Source organism: Lepidochelys olivacea (assembly GCF_965140295.1).
Source record: "Lepidochelys olivacea isolate rLepOli2 genome assembly, chromosome: 5".
Taxonomy (NCBI): domain Eukaryota; kingdom Metazoa; phylum Chordata; order Testudines; family Cheloniidae; genus Lepidochelys; species Lepidochelys olivacea.
Window position 1 is genome coordinate 132,988,607 of NC_140415.1, and position 27,865 is coordinate 133,016,471.

The window sequence follows — 27,865 nt, forward strand, 5'->3', positions numbered from 1 at the left end:
TAAAGTATGTACTGTATTTTAATGAGCTAAGTCACATTATTATGACAACCACCACGAAACTCCTGAATGCATTAAACTATAAGTTACCACCCATTCGATGATTAACTCTCATTCCCCCAAGTTCTCATGTGTAAGAGTCACTGAGTCACCAGAGCCATGTACTCCAAAGTCTACAACATCTGCAAATCTTGGACGAGCCTACGAGACAGTCACGTAACACAAAACGAACGCACAACCGAGTGTGAATGCAGAGATGAAGATGCAACTAATTATCCCAGCTGGTTATTGCTGAGAGGTAAATCATTTAGCTAATAAGAAAGTCAGGTAATGCAAAACCTTCCAGTGCAGATGAAAGCCAGGTCAGCAGGGTTCACTGTGCTGATGAGCTGCAGGGGAACGCTGCATGAGCCCCTTCTTTAAAAAGCCAGCCATGAGGCCTGCTAAAGGAAAATAGGGACTTTCTTTAAGAAATAAGTAGATGATGCTGTCTCTTGTCCAGGCTGGCCAATAGGAACGGATTGCCAGGACTGAAAGGAACAGACTGCTAAAGGCTGGCTCTGCTGGCTAACATTCACTAGCCTGCCTGCACACACCCAGTGCTTCCATGATCTCAGCAGCTACTGAAAAGGGAACTCCCACCTGGCGTGTTCTCCTGCCTCTCCCCCAGCTTCCAGGTGCACCTGGGAGATGCACCAGGTAGCCCTCACAGTCGTCATCAGACATTCCAGCAATGTTCAAGAAAGAGAGGGGCCACGCCACAGCTGATGCATGGTGTGGAAGTCCTTTGGCTACTGCAGCCTGCCTATTGCCTTGCCAATGACCTCCCCGCCCCACCCCAGGTGGTGCTAAAAAGCCAACCTACAGCCCTCTCCAGTCACCCACCAAGAGAAGACCTGCTCCCCACCCCCACGAGCCTGGGGAAATACATTCTCCGATACCAGCTGGAGGAGACTGGGTGAGAGCTGGAAGGAATGGAGGAGCTGAAAGGGGGAAATGTGCGGGAAGGATGGATGGTTTTGCGGTGGGTGGAGGGAAAGAATAGGGGCTTGATAAGGATTTTGGGGGAGGGGAATTTTGAGAGCATCACCAACTGAGGCAGAACATTTTTGAGGGAGCCTCCTATTTTAAAAAACATTGTCCTTAGAACAAAAGCCTGTGTCATCCACACCAGCAGCAGAAAGTGGAGACGGAAGGCTCGCCACGCTCCCAAGAGCAGAGGGTGAAACGCTGCGCAGGGTACCTGTGCGCTGTAATCTCGACACATCAGGCTAGCTAGAAGGCTCTGTCCTGCACTTGCCTGAGCTTTTCATCAACACTATGGTTAAAGGGAGCCTATTGCATGACTGCGGACAAAGCTGTTGGCGAGCTGCACAGAACCCAGTGCGGACGGATGAGAGATGTGCTCCAGAATACGGCAGCACTCGCAGAGCATATTTCAAAAATCTAGGTGGGGCATTTCACCATTCATGTGCCTTTGCGAAGCCGGCTTAAGCTTTTTGCAGCTCGCTGGTGGACTGCTGTACCTAGGTATGTCTGTCTGGAGAAAAAGCTGTCAGCCAGGCTAGATCACGCAGTAGGGCATCAGATGCATTTCACGTGACCCACATTTGAACCCAAGTCTCCAGAGGTGACCAAGCTACGTTAACCTGCTGCGCCATCTACACATGCCAACCTGCTGGCCAGCAGCTTTGAAAGCTGCAGATGCGGTTAGCCAGGTCCATAGTTCAGTAGCTAATGCTAATGCATCTCAGTTGTTGTTTAGCAGTAAATGAATGCGAGTCAGGACAGCTGGGTTCTGTTCCCTCTGTGCCACGGGGCAGATCACATGACGTCTCTCCACTCATTTCTTCTAGCTATAAAATAAGGCTAATGCTAGGGGAGGGAAAGCTCAGTGGTTTGAGCATTGGCCTGCTAAACCCAGGGTTGTGAGTTCAATCCTTGAGGGAGCCATTTAGGGATCTGGGGCAAAAATTGGGGATTGGTCCTGATTTGAGCAGGGGGTGGGACTAGATGACCTCCTGAGGCCCCTTCCAACCCTGATATTCTATGATTCTAGTCCCCTTTGCTAAGTCCTTGAAGGTCCTGAAAGGGTGTGCAAGTGCCAGGTACCACAGAAGGAGTTTGTTGCTGGAGGGGCAAGGAGGGACTAACAGACCAGACCCCACTCCCCCAGCCAGTGGGCTAGAAACATCTTCCAGCCCAGTGTCGACTATGACAGGCCCTTGGGTTTTTTATTCCAGAATCTCCAGTGTACCAGGTATGCAAGCAGGTGTAGGTGGAGAAGGGAACATAGCCACAGGGGAACAGGCTATAGGCTCAAGCAGAACACAAAAAGAGAATTTATACACAACCAGGACTAGGATCCTATTGTGCTAGGCACTGTACAAACACACATGACCCGATTTTCACTTCCCCTAGGGCCTCTTTACACCTCTTGAACAATTACATTTACACTCACTTTACACTGCACTGGCAGCCCAGAAAGGCCTTCAAGGGGCTTTCATGTAAATGTGAATCAAGTCGATAGTGAGACTGTCCTTACCCCAGAAAGCTAACAAACGACACTGGCTGGCCAGACTAAGGGTGGGAGGGGAAACAAGCAGAGAGAGGTGACGTGATTTGCCCAACGTCACACAGCAAGTCAGTAGCAGAGCCGGGAACAGAACAGAGGCTCCCAATATGGTGCTACCTCCTCTAAAAAGGCAAACAGTCACCAGCTAAAAAAGACAATAATAGGAAAAGATAAAAGAAATTTTTTTTATAGTGCATGCGTCTTTCTGCTCTGTTTTGTTTGGCTCTGTCTCTCCTGTTTTGACTGTAAGCTCCTGTGGGCCAACACAGGTCTTCATACATGTCTGTAAAGCACCCAGTACACTTTTGGATGCCATATAAATAATAATGAGAATAGAGAAATACAGATCAACTTTGAGCAAAAAATAATACGGTAAAAATAAAAATGCATCAACAAACTGGGAAGTGGAGCTGAATAGTCTAGAGAAAATCAGACAGTATGTTTTCCATTTCAGACATCAGAGGCAAGCACTGCGGAGGCAGAATTCTATTAGCTTCAACGGGAATTCCACACTTTGTGATTATTATTTTTATTACAGTAATACCTACAGGCACCAACTGAAATCAAAGGTCCACTGTTCTAGGAGCTGTTCATACACATAGTAAGAGATGGGCCCTACCCTGAGAGCCTACGATCTAAACAGACTGGAGAGACAAAGGGAAGGGAGGGGAAACTGAGGCACAAAGGGGTGAAGAGACTTGCTCAAGGTCACACAGCAGGTCAGTGGCAGAGACAGGACTCCAAGGCATGTCTCCGGATTCCCAGTTCAGTGACCCACCCAGCATACCACAAGACCTCCCTACGCATGTGCATGGAGCAGCTTTATGAAAATGAATTGTCCCAGTGATTTCAGTGGAATCATTCACATGCCTAAAGTTAATTACATAGAGAATGTTTGTAAAATCAGGGGCATGAAGTGCTTGAAGATCTATCCCTTACTCGGTAGCTTGTCAGAGTAGGAAACAGGAGAGTAAGAGAAACAGCTGCCAGGGAGAGCCGACATATACTTAATCCTGCCTCACTGTGGGGAATGAACTATCTGACCTTGTGAGGTCCCTTCAAGTCCCACATTTCTATGATTCTATGACATTGTATCAGCAATCATGTTATTTCACTGAAACAACCATGGCCACATTGTGTTAGTTATATTGAATAAAAGTCCTTCTCAAAAGCAAGTTTACTGAAACTGTAAAGTAAAACCTTTGAAAAAGTTTGCACTGCTCCATGGCTAAGAGCGTTAGGTCTTCACTGCACATCGCGCGTACTATAAACTACGAGTGCATAACCCGGACAAAGCAAAGAATGTCCGCGGAGAGAAGGGATGTTTTCATTGTGACATTCCTTCAGAAGAGTCTGCTGGAATGTAACTTCTGCACTGATGTACGTGGGATTTGGAACAGACACAATAGGTCTCCAGCACAAATGAAATGCGTGTGTGTGGGTGTAAACATGATACACGACCACATACACACACACAAACCCTGGCTAGACACCTTTACGTGCTCTTCAAAACCACTCCGACCTTATCTTGTTTTAACACTCCCTAGTGAGCAGCTACTAGCAGTCTATCCTGTGTGATAACGTGTGTGTGGTGGAAGGGAAGGTAGAGGGAAATTTGTTCACCATTTCAAGCATCTTGCTCACACACGGCCAGATGCTGTGAGGTGTTGGGCTGACGCCGAGTACTCCACTCCCACTGGAGGTGATTAGCACTTCCGAGAATAGGTACACGGAGAGTGAAAAGAAAAGGAGTACTTGTGGTACACGGAGAGTGGTGGAATGAGGCAGGCGCCAACCCTGCATACAATGTGTGTGTGTTTGCCTACAAACAGCAGCGACAGTGCTCTGCTGATTCAAAGCACACTAACCCCAGCTCCCAGAGCAGCTAGTTATATCCATGTTAAGCAAACAACCATACATACATACATCCCTACCAGTGTACAGTGGAGCCTTCCCAATAAATATTTCATGGTAATATTTAATCATGCAGTGCAAGTGAGATGATATTTTTATCTAACTCCCTCAGAGACAAAAGTAGAGCCATTTAAACAGGGAAGGAAAATGGACTTTAAAGAAATCTGTATAAATAATTTCCCCAAAATGAAAAGAATCCCAGAGAGAGAATTTGCAAATACAGGCAGCTTGCCGAGGCACAGAGCTCCAATTAGCATTCCAGCTAGCAAGTTTTCAGTGTTTACTGTTGTATGAAGCTTCGACACAGGGCATCCCTCTAAAATCCGATCTCTGCAACACCAACCCTCTTTGCCTTCAGTCTCTTCTCAAACTGATAGATCTTTCCTGGCTTCACAGCAACCCTGTGATCGCTAGAGATTACCCAGAGCCACATGAAATGCCTTCATTTCTCACCAGACCATCAATACAAGATTTTCTATCATCTTATCCCTAGTCACGGCAGACAGAAATATTGTGCATTTATTTTTTACCTTGCTTTCTTTAGCAGAAAACTCAGAGGAGTTGGAGATTTTCATAGACGTTGACCGGTGGGACTGCCGCCAGAGAGTGTCTTCTCGGGAGTATTTCACGGAACCTGTGGCTCTTACTCGGACCTTGCTGGTGCTCTGCACACTATTAACTCCAATCATTTCCGAGGATTGGGGAGAGGAGAAACAATGGCCCACCCCAGACCAGTGCAGTATAGTGAAGCTGGAGACAAATCTGTAAGGACTGTCTGGGGAACCTAGGCTGGAGCTATCAGTGTTTGCTTAAAATGCACCAGGCTGTTTGCTCCAGCATCTTCAACTACACTGTTTTGAGCCAGTCTGATTGTTCCAGGCATTGCTCACGTCACTGGCCCTGAAAAGAGAGACAAACTCCACCCCTGCTCCCCTCCCTTCTTCAGCACACGCTCCCCCTCCCCGGACACACACTAACACAGGCACAAACGCAAAGACACACATCCCGGATACCGGGACCAATGGCACCAGGCCAAGCAAGGTAATTCATTCTCAACCCTTTTATTCCTGTGATGTCATGCCTCCTTCATTAATGTCTCCAGGAAAATAAAGACACCACATACAAAAGCCTTCAGTAACCTGTCAGGCACTGGCCCTTGCATGTGAAAAATGCTTATGGATTCCAGGACACTACAAAAAGAATCCCGGGGCTCTAGAAAGTGGGTTAGAAAAATAAAGACACTCCCATCACTGCCTGCCCTTAATGAATAGTAACTATGCTTAGCACCTCTAACTGCATTGTTATCCAGATACCTCCAAGTGCCCTCAAAAGAGGCATGAAAGGGACACTGCTGTACCCATTTTAAGATGGGGTAATTGAGGTGCAGGAGAGGGCAAGTGATTGTCCAAGGTCACTCAGTCAATCAGTTGCAGAATTGGGAATAGAAGCTCAGGGCATGTGTCTCCCCTTTCCAGTGCAAATATGGGCAAAGGAAATAGATGCTCCAAAAATCATTCCAAAACAGGAATGCAGCCCATATCCTGTACCCTGTCCTGCCAGCACATCCACAGAGGTTAACAAACCAAGGGCAATTTGCAGCCCCACACAAGCCCTAGGCACCACCTAAAGCCCACTCAAACCACACTTTGGGGGCTTAAGTGCTATATGGCCCCTATGCTGATCTCTGTGCAGGAGCGAATGTCATCCAATCAGCATGCACAGTTTCAGAGAGGGTGGATGCTCCCAGTAAGGGAGAGAAGCTGGTTACCTAAACCCTGCGAAAGCACCATCATTTCTGGCTCCCGGAGACCCAGAATATAGCAGATTGCACGTAACCATAGCAACCAGCTCAGAGGCAAGCGCTCTCTCCTGTCCAAGGCGGAGAGGTAGTGGCTGCTGCTGACACAGGAAGAGCAGGTAGCCAGCCAGTACAAGCGGGGAAGACGAGCGGATGATGGGAACAGAGCCCCGAACCCAGGAGAGATGGTACCCATACCAATGGAGGTGAATCACAGGTGTCTGGGATGCAGTGATCAGCTGCCCCTGAGCTGAACGTGAAAACTTATCAGCGTGTGCCAGTCATGTTGCTGCCCTCCGCGATGGCCTTTGCACTGCTGTGATATACACGACGGCTGTCAAGCTGCTCTCACCAGCAGCTGGAGATCCAGAACATCCAAGGGCCAGCAGGTTTTTAAGGCCTGGCTTAACAAAGCCCTGGCTGGGATGGGGGATTTAGTTGGGGATTGGTCCTGCTTTGGGCAGGGGGTTGGACTAGATGACCTCCTGAGGTCCCTTCCAGCCCTGAGATTCTATGATTCTATGACTCACTCCCTCCCTCAGCCGGGGGGCAAGCCTGTGGGGTAGACAGTCACTGCAGTGCCAGCTGGCCTCAGGAAGCGCTGCTAGCTCCTGTAGGTTAGCGCAGAGACACATTTGTTACAGGAAACAAACAGACTGGGACCAGATGCAGCCTCCCCCGTCCCGCACTTGTTTACAGACACCTGAACCGCAACCCACATGTGTCACCACCAGACACTCGGGGTCCCAGAGACAGAACGTGCATCATCAGCGCGGCAGCAGTGACAGGAGCAGAAGGCTTCTGCTACATCTGCCGCAGATCCATTCTGCTAGTTCTCAGCATCTCCAAGACCCAGGACCCTGACCCACAATGTCTGTTAACTCCCACATGCACTGGCTGGAAGAGGTGGAAATCACCCCTACCAGGGACACCTCTAAACCTTTCTTACTTGTTAGCACCTGCGTTTTTCATGAAGAGTTAGGGGTTGGTCATAAACACACTTTCCTTTCTGAAAGGGACCTCTTCTATTTGCTGGCGTGTCCCTGAGAAGTGAGTAAGTCATGTCACATCCATTGTATTCTGCATCCCCTGGCTCACAGCAGGAAGAGCATGTAGCTTTCCTTAGAATCACCCCTCTTGAATCTTGACAGGTATACCCATCGTATCGGGCCATGCGGATAATGGCCTTCCCCCCACACCACCACCATCAGCAACAGCCTTGTAGTTTAGGGATTAAAATATGCATTCAGATTATTGATTTATGCTTGCAAATTTACTGTCATCTGACTCCATCATGGATTGATTGCAGAAAAGTCTCCATCATGGAAGATCCCACGCGTGTGATGCAGCAAGAAACCATACTGAACTTGCCCTAGAACTGCTCCAAGCAGGTCAGAAAAACGGAACTTGGGTCAATAAAAAGAGACTTCAGGAAATAAAAGTCAGTGGGCCAGATTCGCTGCGGGTATAAAATTATCAGCGCTTCTCTGGGATCAGTGGAGCTACACAAAGGATCTGGTCCTATTTCTGGAAGCTACCAATCAGCACCTCTGAAAATCAGGCCCTCGCTGTCCCTAGTTGGGCACCCAAAATTGGGCGGGGGGAGGTGACTTTTAAAAATTTTGGTCTAAATGATTTAAGTGAAAAAAATCCACAAAGTCACCACCTTGCTACCTCTTAAATTCTTTCCTAAGTCCTCTGCCATGATGCCTACATAGCTCCAGCATGCTGCAAAGCCTAGGCAGGGGGCAAACTGAGCCCTGGGCTTACTGTACAGTGATTTGCTACCTTTACTGCTACCTTCTCCTCTTGCTCCAACCCACCTGCAGAGTTTCATCACCACCTAGACTGTGAGCTCCTAGGGGGAGAGAGTATCATCTCCCTGCACTTCTGTACAGCTGGGCCCTGATTCCTGATTGGTGCTGCCAGATGCTACTGCTGTGTAAATAATAAACAGCAGCAGGAAGAAATTAGAGAGTATTTGTCTGGACACTTTGAGAGATTCAATTAATGGAATTTATTTTAGTTTAAAATATTAGATGGTGATATGAATGCGAAAGACCTACATTGTGATATTGGAAGAGAAATCCGATATGGGCTTTGGGGAGCACACTCAAAGGCCTGGTCTACATGACAGAGTTAGGTCGATGTAAAGCAGCTGATACCTGGAGTTGTGACGGGGCTCTGGCTGTCAGCACCCCACAAGCCCCACACTGACAGTTAAATCGGTACAAGTGCTCCTGGTGAGGGCGTGCACCCCGACAGAAGGAGCTAGTGTGGACATCCCAAACCGATTTATTTACTGCGGTGGAGGTATGTAGACATAACTTAAGTCAATTTCATGTTAGCGTGTAGACTTGCCCAAAGTCACTCCCACTACTGAACTGGAAGAAGAGCTTTGCTATCTACAAACTAAGAGACAAGACTCCATTAGTACCACTCAAGTCTGATCCTCGTGACAAAAAATAAACATTCATTTAAAAAAATCCCAACCCACTCCTGAGACCAAATGACATATTTGTGCAGCATAGTTATTAGGGCACAGGAAAGACAACAATATTGAGTGAATCTGTGTATTCGCCAGAGGAAGATTCCCTCTGTTTAAAAAAACAAAAAAAACCCACCGTCCAAACAGACAATACAAATGGGTTCTGTTGCACGAACAAAGCGTATATAATATATATCTTCCTAAACATGGCCACCAAAAGGTGATCAGCAATCAGCTGTCTTTGGGGAGCTGATCTTACAGGGATATTTAATATAATGATTTCTGAGGTCTGTTGACCAGTCAGAGTTTGACAACCTAAATTAAATCTTAATGTCTCAATCGACCGTGTATACAGCAGTCCCTGATACCTGACCGCAACTACTTTTGTCTTCTACACGCACAAGTAGTCAGATAAAGGCAAAAATGAGGAGATGCTGTAATAGGATAACAGCATGTTTCATGCATGGTGGGAGGATGATGGATATCCATGTAGCTTTCTGATGTTATCTAGCTATGCTGTCTTCATGCTAGCCACCTATCCTCTGTTGACCGCAATACACTATACAAGACAAGACATTTACAGAAACACTGGGTCTGATCTTGCCCCCATGGAAGTCTAGAGCAAAACTGCCATTGACTTCCACACAAAGGAGGATCAAGCCCGCTGTGTTCTTCCGAGGTAAAATGTACTATGTACATGTATGTATTATGTGTCTGAACACAATGAAGAGTCCCATATGTCCATGGAGCTGATTCTGATCTCACCCAATGCTTTACATCAGTAAATCTATTTAAGTCAGCAGAGTAACACCAACACAGTATTGGTGTGAGATCAGAATCAGGCCGCATCCTTCAATTTTCTTTTTTGCTGGGGGTGGGGATGGGGGAAGAAGTGGGAGAGGGAGAAACTCCATCTTAAACCAAAATAAGTCACTGCTGAAATAAAGTGTCACATTACTAATCACGGGGACTGCTATGATAATGAAAACAAACTCCTTTGCAACATTTGGGATTTCACAGATACCACATAAATACTGCAAAAATCACTCTGAACATTCCCTTTACAACTGCTAGAAATATAGCTGGAGAATGAGGAAACTTCACTCCCCAGCCAGACCCTCCCCTCAGCCCACAGAAACACAATATTGTAGGCCATACTATTTTTTATTTATACCGAAACAGGGTAAACCTGGAAGGGAATCAAGTCCTGTTTTTACATTACTTGTTTTAATAACTATATTCTAATTACATCCTCGGCTCACAAAGACAAACAGAGTTATACATTAATTGAGACTTCCATTTAAAAATTATCAACATATTATTTAATATAAAAAAAGTCATTAAGTTTTTCATAAATATAAAGGGAAGGGTAAACCCCTTTAAAATCCCTCCTGGTCCAGAGGAAAAATCCTCTCACCTGTAAAGGGTTAAGAAGCTAAAGGTAACCTCGCTGGCACCTGACCAAAATGACCAATGAGGAGACAAGATACTTTCAAAAGCTGGGAGGAGGGAGAAAAACAAAGGGTCTGTGTCTGTCTGTGTGATGCTTTTGCCGGGGACAGAACAGGAATGGAGTCTTAGAACTTAGTAAGTAATCTAGCTAGATATGTGTTAGATTATGATTTCTTTAAATGGCTGAGAAAATAGCTGTGCTGAATAGAATGAATATTCCTGTCTGTGTCTCTTTTTTGTAACTTAAATTTTTGCCTAGAGGGATTCTCTATGTTTTGAATCTAATTACCCTGTAAGGTATTCACCATCCTGATTTTAAAGAGGTGATTCTTTTGTTTTTACTTCTATTTAAAGTCTTCTTGTAAGAAAACTGAATGCTTTTTCATTGTTCTAAGATCCAAGGGTTTGGGTCTGTGGTCACCTATGCAAATTGGTGAGGATTTTTACCAAACCTTCCCCAGGAAGTGGGGTACAAGGGTTGGGAGGATTTTGGGGGGAAAGACGGGTCCAAACTCCGTTTTTTCAGGAACCCAGATAAAGTTTGGTGGTGGCAGTAGAAATCCAAGGGCAAAGAGTAAAATAATTTGTGCCTTGGGGAAGTTTTAACCTAAGCTGGTAAAAGTATGCTTAGGAGGTTTTCATGCAGGTCCCCACATCTGTACCCTAGAGTTCAGAGTGGGGAAGGAACCTTGACAAAGTTAAAGTTGCAACAGACGATGTACCATTAAATACATCCATTAAAAAAAAGCCCATCTAGTAAACCTTGACATCACAACTGAGGTTACAGAAGGGCTGGTTTCAGAAGCAACTGCTGAATTGCACATATGCATAAACACAGGAAAAAAATCTCTGGCTAGTTCATTGACATGACTCTGCACCTGCAATAAGCACTCCAAACAGTGCTGAAGCCTAAATGGCCCAGATGAGATGCTCTTCACATGGCCTTCTCTCAGAACCATCCGTACAAACGTTCATGCCATCCTCTGATTCATACAGCTGAGCGCAACCCATGAAATGATGGCTATTTTAACAAAGGCAGGGGATTTACATGGGTGTCCTGTATTGCATCTGGTGCAATGCCTCCCAAGAGATGCAGCACAGAAGGCAAAGGCCAGGGGGCAAAGCTGGCCTGTGGTTTAAATTAGAGGCTGCTTTACAGCAACCTCCCCAGGGCTGCCTGCAGGCTGCCTGGACTCCCCGTGGAGCTCCTTGCTATGGACACAGCCCCCTGACATGCTCCCACTTCCAGCATGCCCCCGAGGCCTGGGCCTATGGAAGGGACTAGCACAGGGGCAATGAAATCAGGTTTATGTTGCCAGGAGAATTCTGCCCCAGCCGCTGCAGCTCCTGTGTGGCTCCTACATGCCAGCGAGGCCAGAACCAGCCCCTTAGGGTATGTCTGTACTATACACTAAGCCCAAGCTCTGACTCAGCTTGAGCCCAAGACCCACTTCCATCCACAGACGGATCAGTTTGACTCGGGTCAGCCAGCACTCATGCCCCAGGTCCTAGGATGGGGATGGGTCAGAGCCAGAACCTGCCATTTTGCAATATGGACTCAGTTCAAGCCGCACGCTCAAGTCAGAAGGTCAGCATAGTGCAGTATGGACATGTGAGCACAGCTGTGAGACCTGGGTTCAGCAACTGTCAACACAGGATTGTAACGCAGCGTGGATGCTCGAGTGCGGGCTGGGAAACACCGAGTCTACAAGCCCAGATCCCACAGACCTGGGCTTACAATGCAGGGTAGACATATCCTTAATGTTTACTAATAACTTATTAACACCTTACATACTTCATCATCAGGTAATATGACTTTGAAAGAAAACTAAGTGCTCTATTTAACATCAGGCATCAAAGAAAAACAACAACATTCAAGTTGCAACCCAATGTTCTTGTTTGAAAGGAAAATAGTTTAAAGTAGGTCACGGAGAGTAGCCCAATGTCATTCTCAAAGTGTGATGACTAACAGAATGCAGGAGCACAGAGGATTTATAAAGCAGTAATTCCAAAACCAATGGAAACTGCATTTCTTAAAAATATGGTATAAATTATATTGCTACTCCCCCTTTCCCCGAGTTGCAGTACAGAACTTAAATTTCTAGCAGATCAGTGGGTGGAAGATCAAAGAATGTTTTTCAGAATTTGTTTTCTACCCATGTGGAGGTGGGAGTAATATGTCAGAAGGACCAAAATGTATGTGTGACATTGTATTAGAGATTTCCCAACGCAGAAGGATCCAAGGCTTCTGATTTTAAAAGGACAGCCATTGCTGAATAGTACTGTATGGGTTTTCTGAGCTGACAATCTGGACAATTTAGAGGGCTAGATGGAAAGCTCAGAATTTACATGTTCATCTTCATCTTCTAGAACTGCTAAACATTTCAGTTAACAAGTCAGACTGTAACGGACAGCTTCTATTATTTAGCAGGATGAAGAAACTGATTGTTCCCACCTGGAATTGTCCATTTTTAAAATAATCCATCCACAGACAATACATTAATGAGACTTTGCATTCTTGGATGAAAACGAAACCCCAATCACTCAGAAACCGGTACTAAACTACACAGCTGCTTCTGCTAACACTGGAGACTCTGAGCCGACTCTCCCTCATTCCCTGCCCCGTAGAGGTCCACACACAGATTCAAGCCCCGTTGTGCTAGCTGCTCTATAAACGTGTAGGGAGAGAGAGAGAGTTTCTTCCCCAAAGAGTTTACAGCGCAAAGAGCTAAAGAGCAAAAGCAGCACGAGAGGTGAAGGTCACTCAGTACATCAGCGGCACAATCAGGAACACAACCCATGTCTTCCAACTCCCAGCCCAATGCTCTGTTCACTGGGCAATCCCTGAAGCATATAAGACGAGAATATGTATTTCTCAACAACTATTAAAGGTTTTGTCTCTTGAGCTGTTGGTCACTGTTCAAAAAGCTTTATCTTCCTCTATTCAGAGGCACAAAGCTGGTGTACAGAATTAGACTTTGGCTGCTAGCTTGTGTTGATTTCCAGACAAAACACTAGGGCTTATCTGCCTTTAGAGAAGAATACAGATATTAGATTTTTCTGCTTACGTGGTTTGACTCAAAATCCTGGAATCTGGAAATAAAGTATGGTAGGAACTTTTCATTATCTACCAATCATCTACCTTAACAGCACCACAACACTTATCATGCTAATACACCTCTGAGGGACAGATTCTGATGCCCCTGTCAAGGTTCCTCCCCCACTCTGAACTCTAGGGTACAGATGTGGGGACCTGCATGAAAACCTCCTAAGCTTACTTTTACCAGCTTAGGTTAAAACTTCCCCAAGGTACAAATTAATTTTATCCTTTGCCCTTGGAATATCCACTGCCACCACCAAACTCTAACTGGGTTTACTGGGAAACGTAGTTTGGACACGTCTTTCCCCCCAAAATCCTCCCAACCCTTGCACCCCACTTCCTGGGAAAGGTTTGGTAAAAATCCTCACCAATTTGCATAGGTGACCACAGACCCAAACCCTGGGATCTGAGAACAATGAAAAAGCATTCAGTTTTCTTACAAGAAGACTTTTAATAGAAATAGAAGTAAATAGAAGTAAAGGAATTACCTCTGTAAAATCAGGATGGTAGATACCTTACAGGGTAATTAGATTCAAAACACAGAGAATCCCTCTAGGCAAAAATTTAAGTTACAAAAAAGACACACACATAGGAATAGTCATTCTATTCAGCACAGTTCTTTTCTCAGCCATTTAAAGAAATCATAATCTAACACATACCTAGCTAGATTACTTACTAAAAGTTCTAAGACTCCATTCCTGGTCTATCCCCGGCAAAAGCAGAATACTGACAGATACAGACCCTTTGTTTCTCTCCCTCCTCCCAGCTTTTGAAAGTATCTTCTCTCCTCATTGGTCATTTTGGTCAGGTGCCAGAGAGGTTACCTTTAGCTTCTTAACCCTTTACAGGTGAGAGGAGTTTTCCTCTGGCCAGGAGGGATTTTAAAGGGGTTTACCCTTCCCTTTATATTTATGACACGCCCCTCAAATCTCAGCTAGGGTGAAACACTGGCTGGGATTTCTTCCTGGAGCTCTAGGAAAAACAGAGTTAATAAGACACATGCATCTCTAAATATACTACCAAGTACATAAAGACTAACAATATTTTCCACATCTCAAGGACGATTTTAACCAGTTGATTCTGGGAAACTTTCACAGGAGAGTGCATCAGCCACTTTGTTAGAAGCTCCTGAGATGTGTTGGATGTCGAAATCAAAATCTTGGAGAGCTAAACTCCACCGAAGAAGTTTTTTGTTAGTTTCTTTGACGGTGTGAAGCCACTTCAGTGCAGCATGGTCGGTTTGCAGGTGGAAACGCCGTCCCCAAACATATGGGCGTAGCTTTTCCAGAGCGTAGACAATGGCGTAACATTCTTTTTCACTGACTGACCAGTTGCTTTCCCTCTCAGACAGTTTTTTGCTGAGAAACACTACAGGGTGGAATTCTTGATCAGGTCCTTTCTGCATTAAAACTGCTCCCACACCATGCTCGGACGCATCTGTGGTTACTAGGAACGGTTTGTCAAAGTCTGGGGCCCTTAGTACAGAGTCAGACATGAGTGTCGCTTTAAACTTGTTAAAGGCCTTCTGACACTTTTTGGTCCACTGAAAGGCATTTGGCTGTTTCTTTTTGGTTAGGTCTGCCAGTGGGGCGGCGATTTGGCTGTACTGCGGTACAAATAGTCTGTAATAACCAGCCAAGCCTAAGAAGGATTGAACCTGTTTCTTTGACTTTGGGACAGGCCACTTTTGGATAGCATCCACTTTGGCCTGTAGGGGGCTGATAGTTCCTTGACCCACCTGGTGTCCAAGGTAAGTCACTCTGTTTAGGCCTATTTGACATTTCTTAGCCTTAACAGTTAGTCCTGCTTCCCTTATGTGCTCAAGGACTTTTTGTACATGTTCCAGGTGTTCTGCCCAGGAATCCGAAAATATGGCCACATCATCAAGGTAGGTGACTGCATATTCTCCTAATCCCGCTAGGAGACCATCTACAAGTCTTTGGAAGGTGGCGGGTGCATTTCGCAGCCCGAAAGGGAGTACATTAAATTCATACAGCCCGAGATGTGTGGTGAAGGCTGACCTTTCCTTGGCAGATTCACCTAGCGGTACCTGCCAGTACCCCTTGATTAAGTCCAAGGTAGAGATGAACTGGGCCCGTCCCCGTTTCTCTAATAGTTCAATTGTGCGTGGCATTGGATAGTTGTCTGGGCAAGTTACAGCATTTAGCTTACGGTAGTCCACGCAAAATCGTATTTCCCCATCTGGTTTGGGAACTAGAATCACTGGAGATGCCCATGCACTTCCAGAGGGGTGGATTACACCCATCTGTAACATATCCTGGATCTCCCATTCTATAGCAGTTTTAGCTTGAGGAGACACCCGGTAAGGTTGGACTTTAATTGGGCGAGCATTGCCTGTGTCAATGGAGTGGTATGCCCGTTCAGTCAGTCCTGGGGTGGCTGAGAACGTTGGCGTGTAGCTAGTGCACAGCTCCTGGATCTGCTGTCGCTGCATACGCCCAAGGGTCATGGAGAGGTTCACCTCTTCCACACCCCCAGCACTTTTCCCTTCGTAGTAGACACCTTCGGGCCACTCAGCGTCATCTCCTCCCTGGGCTGTAAACTGACAAACCTTTAATTCTCTGGAATAAAAGGGCTTTAGAGAATTAATATGGTACACCTTAGGCTTTCGGTTGGAGGTGGGGAATGCTATGAGATAATTAACAGCTCCCAGGCGTTCCTGGACCGTGAATGGCCCTTCCCACGATGCTTCCATTTTATGGGCCTGGAGCGCCTTTAAGACCATGACCTGGTCCCCTACTTCAAAGGAACGCTCTCTGGCATGTTTATCATACCAGGCTTTTTGCTCTTTTTGAGCATCCTGTAAGTTTTCTTTAGCAAGGGCTAAAGAGGTTCGGAGGGTGTTTTGTAGGTTTGTTACAAAGTCCAGAATGTTACTTCCTGGAGAAGGTGTAAATCCCTCCCATTGCTGCTTCACCAACTGTAATGGCCCCTTAACCTCACGGCCATATAAAAGTTCAAATGGGGAAAACCCTAAACTGAGATGTGGTAAAACTCTGTAGGCAAAGAGCAACTGCTGCAACACTAGGTCCCAATCATTGGAGTGCTCATGTACGAATTTACGTATCATGGCCCCCAAAGTTCCATTAAACTTCTCCACCAGGCCATTTGTTTGATGGTGGTAAGGAGTGGCAACCAAGTGATTTACCCCATGAGCTTCCCAAAGGTTTTCCATAGTTCCTGCCAGGAAATTAGTCCCTGCATCTGTGAGGATGTCAGAAGGCCAACCTACCCTGGCAAAAATGTCTGCTAGTGCCTGGCACACACTTTTAGCCCTGGTGTTGCTTAGAGCTACTGCTTCCGGCCATCGGGTGGCAAAATCCATGAAAGTCAGTATGTACTGCTTTCCTCTGGGTGTCTTTTTTGGAAAAGGACCCAGAATATGCACAGCTACTCACTGAAATGGAACTTCAATGATGGGGAGTGGCTGGAGAGGGGCTTTGACCTGGTCTTGGGGTTTTCCCACTCTTTGGCATGCTTCACAAGACCGGACATAGGTAGAAACATCCTTGCCCATTCCCTCCCAGTGGAATGACCCCCCCAAACGGTCTTTGGTCCTGTTCACCCCAGCATGGCCACTAGGGTGATCGTGAGCTAAGCTCAAGAGCTTGGCCCGGTATTTAGTTGGAACTACCAACTGTCTCTGAGGATGCCAGTCTTCCTGGTGTCCACCAGAAAGAGTTTCCTTGTATAAAATTCCTCTTTCTACAACAAACCTGGATCGATTAGAAGAGCTGAGAGGCGGTGGGTTGCTCCATGCCGCCATCCAAGCTCTCTGGAGGCTTTCATCTGCTTCCTGTTCGGTCTGGAACTGTTCCCTTGATGCTGGAGACATCAGTTCCTCATTGGATTGTGGGCCTATGCTTGGTCCCTCTGGAAGCGATGTAGGGGATGGGGCTGTTTCCGCTGACTGTGAACCGCTTTCCGCTGGGACACTCTCTTGGGGTTTAGGCTCTGGCTGAGCCTCTTGTGTAGGGTTATTGGCTGCTGCCAGTTCAGGTTTGGTGGGGCCCTCTGGTGTTGAGGTTGCAAGTACTGGATTCAGTGCTGGCAATGGGTCTGGTGCTGGTTGTTCCGCTGGTTCCTGTTCTGGGACTGGTTCCGTCTGGGTCTCTAGGACTGCATCCACTACTGCTGTTGCAGACATTGGCCTGGGGTCCGGGTCCATCACCTCTGACTGGGTCCTGATAGAAGTTTCCGGAACAGAGCTAGGCCTCACGGCTTGTTTAGCCTGGCTACGGGTGACCATTCCCACCCTCTTGGCCCGCTTCACATGATTGGCCAAGTCTTCCCCTAACATCATGGGGATGGGATAATCATCATAGACTACAAAAGTCCACGTTCCTGACCAGCCCTTGTACTGGACAGGCAACTTGGCTGTAGGCAAATCGAAAGAGTTGGACTTGAAGGGTTGAATCGTCACTTGGATCTCTGGGTTGATTAAATTGGGGTCCACTAAGGAAGCACGGATAGCTGACACTTGTGCTCTGGTGTCCCTCCACGCAGTGACCTTCTTCCTGCCCACACTCACAGTTTCCCTCCGCTCCAAGGGTACCTGGGAGGTATCTGGGCCTACGGACCTCTGGTGTGATTCTGGTGCAATGAACTGTAATCTGTTGGGGTTCTTGGGGCAGTTGGCCTTTACATGCCCCAGCTCATTACATTTAAAACATCGTCCAGCTGATGGGTCACTGGGGCGAGGTGGGTTGCTGGAGAACGGGGTGGTGGGATGATAAGGGGTCTGGAGGGTTCTTTGGGAGGTAGGTGGGGCTTTGGGCGGCCCCCGGTAATAGGGTGTGGTCTGGGGTTGTCCCTTCTGGTCTCCGCTCCAACTGCAACCAGGTTGCTTCTTCTCTGCCACCTCCACCCATCTGGCTCCAATCTCTCCTGCCTCGATTACAGTTTTGGGCTTTCCATCTAGGATGTATCTTTCTATTTCTTCAGGAATACCCTCTAAGAATTGTTCCATTTGCATTAGGAAGGGCAAATTTACTGGAGATTCAACACTTGCTCCTGATATCCAGCATCCCAATGTTTCACAATGTGGTAGGCATGTCGGGTAAATGACACGTCTGGTTTCCACCTTAGGGCTCTGAACCTCCGACGAGACTGCTCGGGTGTTATCCCCATTCTGACTCTCGCCTTGGAGTTAAACAGTTCATACTTGTTCATGTGTTCTTTAGGCATTTCAGCCGCCACCTCAGCTAAGGGTCCACTGAGCTGCGGCCTCAGCTCTACCATGTATTGGTCGTTAGAGATGCTTTACCCAAGGCAGGCCCTTTCGAAGTTTTCTAAGAAGGCCTCAGTATCATCACCTGCCTTGTAGGTGGGGAACTTTCTGGAATGGGAAGTGGTACCTGGAGAAGGATTGCTAGGGTTTGTTGGTATATTCTGCTGAGCCTTTACCTTCTCCATCTCCAGTGCATGCTTCCTCTCTTTTTCCTTCTCCTCCTCCACATGCTTCCTCTCTTTGTCCCTTGCCTCCATTTCCCTCCTGTACCTCCTTCTCCAGCCGCATGAGTTCTGTCTTTCATGTTCCTTTTGTTTTTCCTCAGCCTGAAATCTGGCTAATTCCAGCTTTTGTTGTGCCATGGATTCTGTCATCCTAACCTCTCTATTTTTAACTAAATTTACACCCGAGGTTTAGAAATAAACAAACAAAACTTGGCTGTAAAATTTTGCTGTGCTGGAATAGAATACCTATTCTCTGATAGTGATTGTCAGCCTACAGAAAAAGACAATTCCCTTTGTCTCTGCTCTGGCCGCAAATCAAAGCAAAAAACCTCCAACTACTTGGAAACCTGCTTAACAGCAGACCAAAAGAAAAAAAAATTCCTTTCACACATGTGCTCCTTGTAAAAAAAAAATCAAAATCCTAAAGAAAAGCCCCTGCCACTTTTTTCCGGGCAAATGGGTAGAACACCCCCCCTATTTACTTTTAGGGAAAAAAAAAAAAACTTCTGGTTTACCAGGACTGTGAATTTCCCTGCAGGAGGTTAAGTACCCTGCCTCCAGGCAAAGAAAACCTGCAATTCACAAAGATAATCCCCTTTTGTCTCTGCTCTGGCCCCAAAGCAGAGAAAAAACTAGCTGCTTTCCAGCAGCCCCAAAGGAAAAAAACATTTCCTTTTTAAAATCTGTATTTCTAGTTCAAAAAAATCTCAAATTGATCTCAAAATGATTTCAGGTTAATCCCACCTCTGCCACCATGTCAAGGTTTCTCCCCCATTCTGAACTCTAGGGTACAGATGTGGGGACCAGTAAGCTTACTTTTACCAGCTTAGGTTAAAACTTCCCCAAGGTACAAATTAATTTTATCCTTTGCCCTTGGAATATCCACTGCCACCACCAAACTCTAACTGGGTTTACTGGGAAACGTAGTTTGGACACGTCTTTCCCCCCAAAATCCTCCCAACCCTTGCACCCCACTTCCTGGGAAAGGTTTGGTAAAAATCCTCACCAATTTGCATAGGTGACCACAGACCCAAACCCTGGGATCTGAGAACAATGAAAAAGCATTCAGTTTTCTTACAAGAAGACTTTTAATAGAAATAGAAGTAAATAGAAGTAAAGGAATTACCTCTGTAAAATCAGGATGGTAGATACCTTACAGGGTAATTAGATTCAAAACATAGAGAATCCCTCTAGGCAAAAATTTAAGTTACAAAAAAGACACACAGATAGGAATAGTCATTCTATTCAGCACAGTTCTTTTCTCAGCCATTTAAAGAAATCATAATCTAACACATACCTAGCTAGATTACTTACTAAAAGTTCTAAGACTCCATTCCTGGTCTATCCCTGGCAAAAGCAGCATACCGACAGACACAGACCCTTTGTTTTTCTCCCTTCTCCCAGCTTTTGAAAGTATCTTGTCTCCTCATTGGGCATTTTGGCCAGGTGCCAGCGAGGTTACCTTTAGCTTCTTAACCCTTTACAGGTGAGAGGATTTTTCCTCTGGCCAGGAAGGATTTTAAAGGGGTTTACCCTTCCCTTTATATTTATGACAGCCCCGTCTCACATTTGTATTCCAATAAGGCTATTCATAGAATAAGGCACTATTCAATGTAAGGGTATCAGAATCTCATTGATTAGAGAAGCTAATTAGCAATACATGCTAATTGTAACAACTATCTGCAACATATTATAGTTCACAGTTCTGCATGATAAACAAACAAGTTTGCTTTAACTGGCTAAGGTACCTAACAAGTTATAATCCACAACACTCAAAACCACTAACTACAGGAAAGAAAGATTAATCCCACAGGAGCACTGACAGCAAACAGTGGACAGAATTAAGGTGGTGTGGGTGTGAGCTTGGCGACTGGGGTTGAGCAGTGTTAATTTGTTAGGAGAATGGGCAGTACATGTCTGTGTAGGATGATGTGTGCATGTAAGCAGATGGTTTTACTCTGCATTTTCTGGGCTTTGTGTTTTTCAGGTTGGCATTATTACCTCTTAGCAACCTGAATGGTTTTTGGACAACTGTTTTTTCATATTTAAATGTATTACAATGGGCTACAGAAAACAACCTGTAAATGTTGTCCCTTCTGGGGTAAAAACTAAACAAACTGCAAATGCCTTCCTTTTCTTTTTTTTTGGGTGGGGGGGGTTGTTTTGAGTTGTTTTGGTGAAATGTTCTCTAAATTCTTGATCCATACTGAATAGAAATCTATATTTTTTTGCTGTCTATACTTTTTGCTGTCCTCATTTGCGATACTAAACCAATAAAAGCACTGTAGGAATTAATGCCGTCAACCAGTGGTCCTCAGCCTTTCCCTGCTGACACTTCCTCGAGGACTTCCTTCTCATCTAGCTGTGAAGTAGCTGGCCTCCCCTTTCCATTTTGCAGCAGCAGGGGGTTACGACCCCTTAGTGCAGAACCCATGCTGTACACAAATGAAAGGGCGTGCAGAGGATACAAAGGAAAGCAATTCATGCGCACACAGCAGCGATCAGTATGATTTCCTCTGGGTAAATAAGAGAGGAACAATTAAGCTACTTTAAACTCGCCCCTTTTCTCCATTAGACATCTGAAATGACTGGACTGGAACAAACAGGATGCCAGGAATCCTTTTCTAATCAAGTGTTTGCTTTGGAGGGTCTAAGGGGAAAAAAACCCATGCTAGACAGAAAGGCAAGAGAGAAACAAACAAAACCTTAATTAAGTGCAAGAAACTGATAGCAAAATGAGACACACACTGCCTCGCAGCTTCCATAGGAAATTGTGCAGCCCAGGAATCAGATCAAGTATTCATATGATTTCAGAAACTAAGGGCCAGATTTTCCAGAGCTCAGCACCTAGTAGCTCCCACTTAAAATGTGGTCACTTCATTTAGGTGCCTCTACGGCAGATGAGCTGGTACTCAAAATGGCTTTGAAAAATCGGACCTTAAATGTCCAAGTCTTCAAGCTGGATTTGAATCCTACCCCCATCAGACATTTCCTGACAAGAGTTATAATCAGCTAGTCTGTATTATCGTACACTGTACTCCTGTCTCTTCTCCCTTTGGTACAGTTACCCTACTGTATAGCTCTCTAACCTCCCGTCAGCTCTGTGAATAGCAAACACCTTCCATCAACTCAGCAAGCATGTAGCAATTACAGAACCGGCCCATTTCCATTTCATGTGTTATGGGGAAATGGGGCAGCCACAGCCAGCCTGCTGGGGACCAGCCAGCTTCAGGACTCACATGAGACAGACAGTTGTACCTATGGAATAAAACCTTGTCTCATTCCAGCTTCCTCCACCATCAACCCAAGGGGGTAACTCACAACAAACGATCTTGGTTCTCTAGGGACATGATACCAATAACTCTGAATCCAAAGAAAACCAAGTATTGCCTTGGGCCCTATAGGCAGGGATCACCTTGGCTCAGAGCTCAATAACAAACACAGTGTTCTTCCATTTATTGCAAATCTGCCGCTGGTCCCCAGTTGTAAATTTATGTAGCTGTGTGAGTCCAGATTTGCTTTAGGAGTGAGCAACACAACTACATAAGGCTATATAGATACAGGCATCACACACATTTCATATTCCTTGCAGGATTTTATTAGACTTCCAAGGATCAAGGAATTTTTACTAGAAAAATGTACTATTTCAATGGGTTGAAAGTGAAACACTACCATGAAGTCAGGGTCAACTTGCCTGACCCCAGGCTGATATGACGCAAAATCCCTAGTGTGGCTGGCATATGTAAGATCAGAATCAAAGGGTGGGATTTTTAAAAAAGCTTCAGTGCCTTTGAAACATTTCACCCAAAAATCTAACTCGGCCTGGATTTAACTGGCCTAATTCTCCCTCTCTTACACCAGTTAACACCATGGATGTCAATGAAGTTCTTCCTCATTTACACCTGTGCAAGGGAGGGGAGAATCACAGCCTGGGGGCCTGATTCTCATTTATCCCAAGACCCTTTACACCAGTGTGACGACATGGAGAGGCCTCTGAGTGTAGTAACAACTGGCACCCACTTCGAGGCCTCTGCACTGCCAGAGCACCATAAAGGGGCCTTAGTGTAAACAAGGCTCAGGTCCAATATCTCCATTTATACTGTACATCAGTAACTGATGGCAGCTGCATGGGATGTGTGACAGACAGTTTTACTGCAGCTAGGGTGGAATGAAAAGCAAGCCAAACATCTCTCCCTGCCTGCTAAAGTACTGATTGGATAAATACTGCAATCAGATCTCAGGGAAACCAAGCTTTTAATCTCAGTTACTTGTGCTTCTTTGCCTCTATGGTTTTCAACTTTAAAAAAAAACAAAAACCTCAGTGTTGATGGGGGGGGTGGGGTTGGGGGGAAATGGATCACAGACTGAGATATCAGAGTAAAGCTCTATTCAGTGTTAATGAGCAGATCTGCAGGAAGACACAAGGTGCTGAAGATCGCATCTGGATTTCTCATTTCAAATACCAGCAAGAATAAAATCTCAGCTCCTGAAGTGGTATCAAAGACTCTGCAGCTTAACTATAAAGCTCTGTGCTGTATAGCCAAGTGTCGGTATTGTACAAGAAACCTTAGTAAAACAGAGACACCTCTCTTGGGGGAGAGCGGGAATCGGATCTCACATCAGAGATCTTCTGAAGCTGATAATGAAGAGAGTATTACCTTGCTCCCAGCAGTCTCACCATTCTGCTTCACAGGAAGCAGCAAGCTTGATGTCGGCAAACCAAAATTTTGCTATCTCAAAGCCATACAAAATAAACACACTGAGCCAGATTCTGCTCTCAGTGGCACTGAAGGTTAATTAGAGGCAAGAGTTAATTTTTACTTGATCTTTGGTTGTTTTAGATACCATGCAGGAGAGTAGTATCTCTTAGCTAAATATGGCTCTTCCTTGCTATGGCAATTCAGACTCCACATGTGGCGTACGTCAGGGCCAGCTTCCTGGAGAATGAGCTACATGGTTCCTGAGGCTTTCAGTTATTTTCTTCTCCCTTAGAATCATAGAAGATTAGGGTTGGAAGAGACCTCAGGAGGTCATCTAGTCCAACCCCCGCTCAAAGCAGGACCAACCCCAACTAAATCATCACAGCCAGGGCTTTGTCAACCTTAAAAACCTCTAAAGGAGGAGATTCCACCACCTCCCTATGTAACCTATTCCAGTGTTTCACCACCCTCCTGGTGAAATAGTTTTTCCTAATATCCAACCTAGACCTCCCCCACAGCAACTTGAGACCATTGCTCCTTGTCCCGTCATCTGCCACCACTGAGAACAGCCCAGCTCCATCCTCTTTGGAACCCCCCTTCAGGTAGTTGAAGGCTGCTATTAAATCCCCCTTCACTCTTCCCTTCTGCAGTAAATAACCCCAGTTCCCTGAGCCTCTCCTCGTAAGTCCTGTGCTGTAGCCCCCTGATCATTTCCATTGCCCTCCGCTGGACTCTCTCCAATTTGTCTGCATCCCTTCTGTAGCGGGGGGACCAAAACTGGACACAATACTCCAGGTGTGGCCTCACCAGTGCCGAATGGAGGAAAATAATCACTCCCCGCAATCTGCTGGCAATGCTCCTACTAATACAGCCCAATATACCATTTGCCTTCTTGGCAACAAGGGCACACTGCTGACTCATATCCAGCTTCTCATCCACTGTAATCCCCAGATCCTTTTCTGCAGAACTGCTGCTTAGCCACAAGCCTACCAAAAAAAAAAGAAAAAAAAAAATGAACTTTCCCTGCATCCACTAAACTTGGAAAATATACCTTTAAGCCCAGCCCCATGTAATGGCAAATGCCTAACTTGCCAGTGAGAGGAGAATGGAGAAAGAATTGTGACTCGCAGAGATGCAGTTCTCTCCCTGACCCCGGCTGTACTGATGAGAGGCGGGCGTCTGGTATTCTCAGACTTTTGTTCGCTGTTACATTTTCAGCTGTGACATCATGCCACCTGGTGGACTCTGCATAGATCTAACAGGAATTGCAAAGGCACGAGCAAGGATGCTAGAGAGGCACCATTTTTAGGGGTTCTGAGTCAGACACTGAATTTGCTTTCATTCACAGTGTTGCTAATGGAACAGTTAAATTAAAAGCATTTTGCTGAAGCACCTTGCTGAATAAAGGCCTATGCACCTGATTCGTATTGCTAAACATAAAGCCTGTATCAGCTGCAGACTGCCAGTAAGAGCTACTGAAAAACAAGGCTACTGCTTTTCAGTACATTCAGATTTACTAAGAAAAACAATGAGAAACAAACCCTTGGTTGTGCCCGAGCACATCTCAGCAGAGTCAGGGGACAGGCAACAGCAGCTCTAAAAGCCACGTTTCTGCCTCCTCCCTCTCTGATCCTGGGGCCGGACGGGGGTCAAATCAGCCTCCCACACAAATGAGAGTATCAGCTAGGAACCGGGACAAGGGCAGGGACTGATGGAGAGTACTGCATTCCTGCCATACCCTCTTTAGCCCCTGAAACAACCCCTCCAAGCACCATCCCACTCCCTATGCTGGGATGGTCTGGGCTGGCACAGAGCCAGCTACCCCAGGTTTATAGCTACCCATTTAGGATAGCTTTACAGTCAGTGCTAAAGGTCCTTAATAGCATGGGCCAGGATAACGATCATCATTCTTCCAACAGCGGAAAAATAAACAGCAGGTGAGCCCAATGGAAATCTTCCTTTCGTACACTAAACGGGCTATTTAAAGACAGCACCGGAGATCTAGCTAGTCAGTAAGAGCCTTTGATTACTCTGCCAAGTAATCCCACTCCGCCTCTCCAAGGCAACAGCAGACAGGAGTTTACCTGGGAGCGTCCTCTCAGCGACACTTCGGTTATTAACCACTCAGGTGAAGGTTTTTATTTTTTCCAAATAGGGGCTTAAATTTAGGAAGCAGAGCCCAGGAGGAGCCAAGAGCAACCGGAGAAACCACAAAAATGAAAAAACAACCCTGAACTATACACTGCGTCTGGCATTTCATTAGGGGCCCTATCCAAAGCCCACTGAAAACAATGGGAATCTTTCCACTGACTTCTATAGATTTTGGGTCAGGCGCCAGGTGCAACAATATTTCGTATTTTCCCATTAGTGAGCAATTCATGAACTCTAGTGTAAATTCTTGTCTCCCTTCCAACAGCCTGATGCTTCATGCCAACCCCCAGGCAAAGAAAAGAAATATTTCCCGCTGTTAGTGGGACTAAAATGAGATGTGGCCAGCTCAGGCTCTCTGCAGTTATTCACATTTAAAGACTCTCAAAAATTATACAAACAAACCCTGAAGAAAAGCAGTACAATGCATTCTAATCTAAAATTATCTCTCCCATTTTGATGTGAAAACCACTATGAGCCTCTTCCCAAACTCTATATAAAACTTATATAATACACAATTCAGGGGTCCCTCTTAAATATGCAGTTGCAATAACTGGCTGGCTTTGTGCCTGCTCTTATCATTACAAAGCACTCGTAGATTGTGCCACACCTTTGTTTCCTTTTATTAAAAACTCTGGCCCCAAACCCGCAGAGACTAACGCATAGACTTACCTTTATGCACTGCAAGCATCTTCATTGGGACTACTAATTGACTTTGCAGGAGTGAAATTTTTTCTGTGCTTTGGGAGCAGAGAAAAACCCATTCACCATTGTGAATGACAAATAGGAATTCAATAAACTGCATGGTCTATTTTAACTGTGATTCAGGAATCAGTCAGTGAAGGCAAAACCAAATCTCTTACTTTAAAACCAGCTGTTAAATTCATCCCTTACCTTCAGCAGCCCCCTGGGGAAATCTTTGCCTTCATTCATCCCCTGAAGGTTGGCAATGAATTCTTGGCAGGTCATCTTTTTCCCAATGTTCTAGAAGTCACCAAAAGATACATTACAGAAACATACAATTAGATTGGTGCTGTTGTCCAACAACAGTTAGGCCTAAGAAAACCACATCTGGATGGACAGCATCTCCTTGCTCTAGTTTGAGCCCAAGGCAGGCCGTGCAGAGAAGCATTCCCAGAATTATACAGACATCGGTGCAAGCACGTCTGCATGACCCAGCTGGAAAACGCACAAGAAATGTGTGTTAATAATCCAGCCTCCCCGTTCAAACAATGGATGTTAAGTAGTACATAAACATCATAACGAGGGTGGAGGTGGTGGTAGTGTTTCCTAGCACTTGCATGGTGCTTTTCATCCACAGATCTCCAAGCATTATCAAAGGGTAGGGTTATATTCATTGAACTTTAAGGTCTGACTTCAGAGAAAGCTGGAGCCATGTTGCCAAAGCTGCTGTCCGGAAGCTGGGAAGAACTTCTTCCACCAGGCTAAGAAACCGAAACTAGAACTGGAAAATAAAGCTCTGAATTAAACCTGATATTTCTAACCCTAACTTTCGGTGACTCCCTGAGGTTGGGGCTGCACTGGCATTTCCAATCCAAAGGGCCTTTTTTGGTTTATAGTCTCACTTGCACTTGGGTGATCAGCAGCAGGGTTGGAGCACCCAGGTTAGCCTAGCCTGGCTGTGAACAGCCAGACTGCAAAGGCCCATGCAAGTCAGTGTCCTCACTGGTGCTGCGCTCCCCAGTGTGTGTCACTAGGACTTCTGGGGGGTATATCCCATGGTTCTTAGCACTGCAACAAGCTGAGCCACTTTATGATTCTTTCCCAGTGAACTATGGGAGAACTTGTCTGTCCATCCGGGCACGTGGGAAGACACTGAATCACTCACTACAAAGTAGACAGTTTACCACCCTGAGTTAAAGCAGCTCAAGACTATACCCCAGCTGGATTGAAAGCACCACAAAACTCTGATGAGAGGGCTCCATGTACGACAGGAGCTGGGTTAGGGAAACATGTGAGGAAGGGCCCGGGTTAACTCTGCTGTGCAGACAGACCTGACAGACCTGAGGAGCTCCATCTATTATATAAGTTATGGACTTTTAGGGCTACATTATCCCTTGTTCTTTGTGCCTGCTACTCCTCACCAGAGCACATGGGCAGGGAGAGGTGAGGAGCACGCTGAGCCAGGATTCCACCCCCACCACATCACCCAGCAATGCTGATCCAACAAGGAGATTTGCTACTGTATAAGAAAAAC

At 45.8% G+C, this 27,865-nt stretch overlaps 1 protein-coding gene across 4 annotated transcripts in view; it reads right to left on the minus strand.

The window, feature by feature from the left end:
- The window catches only part of PSD3 (pleckstrin and Sec7 domain containing 3), a 149,725-nt gene that overhangs the window by 40,443 nt on the left and 81,417 nt on the right, over window positions 1–27,865 (minus strand). For 3 of the 4 annotated variants that reach the window (XM_084629314.1, XM_084629316.1, XM_084629315.1), the window contains one exon: window positions 26,542–26,631. In XM_084629314.1, the coding sequence (XP_084485440.1) occupies window positions 26,542–26,631 (90 nt within the window). Of the gene's footprint in view, window positions 1–5,016; window positions 5,346–26,541; window positions 26,632–27,865 lie in introns of those variants that run through there. The other variant, XM_084629317.1, reaches the window with a different exon arrangement.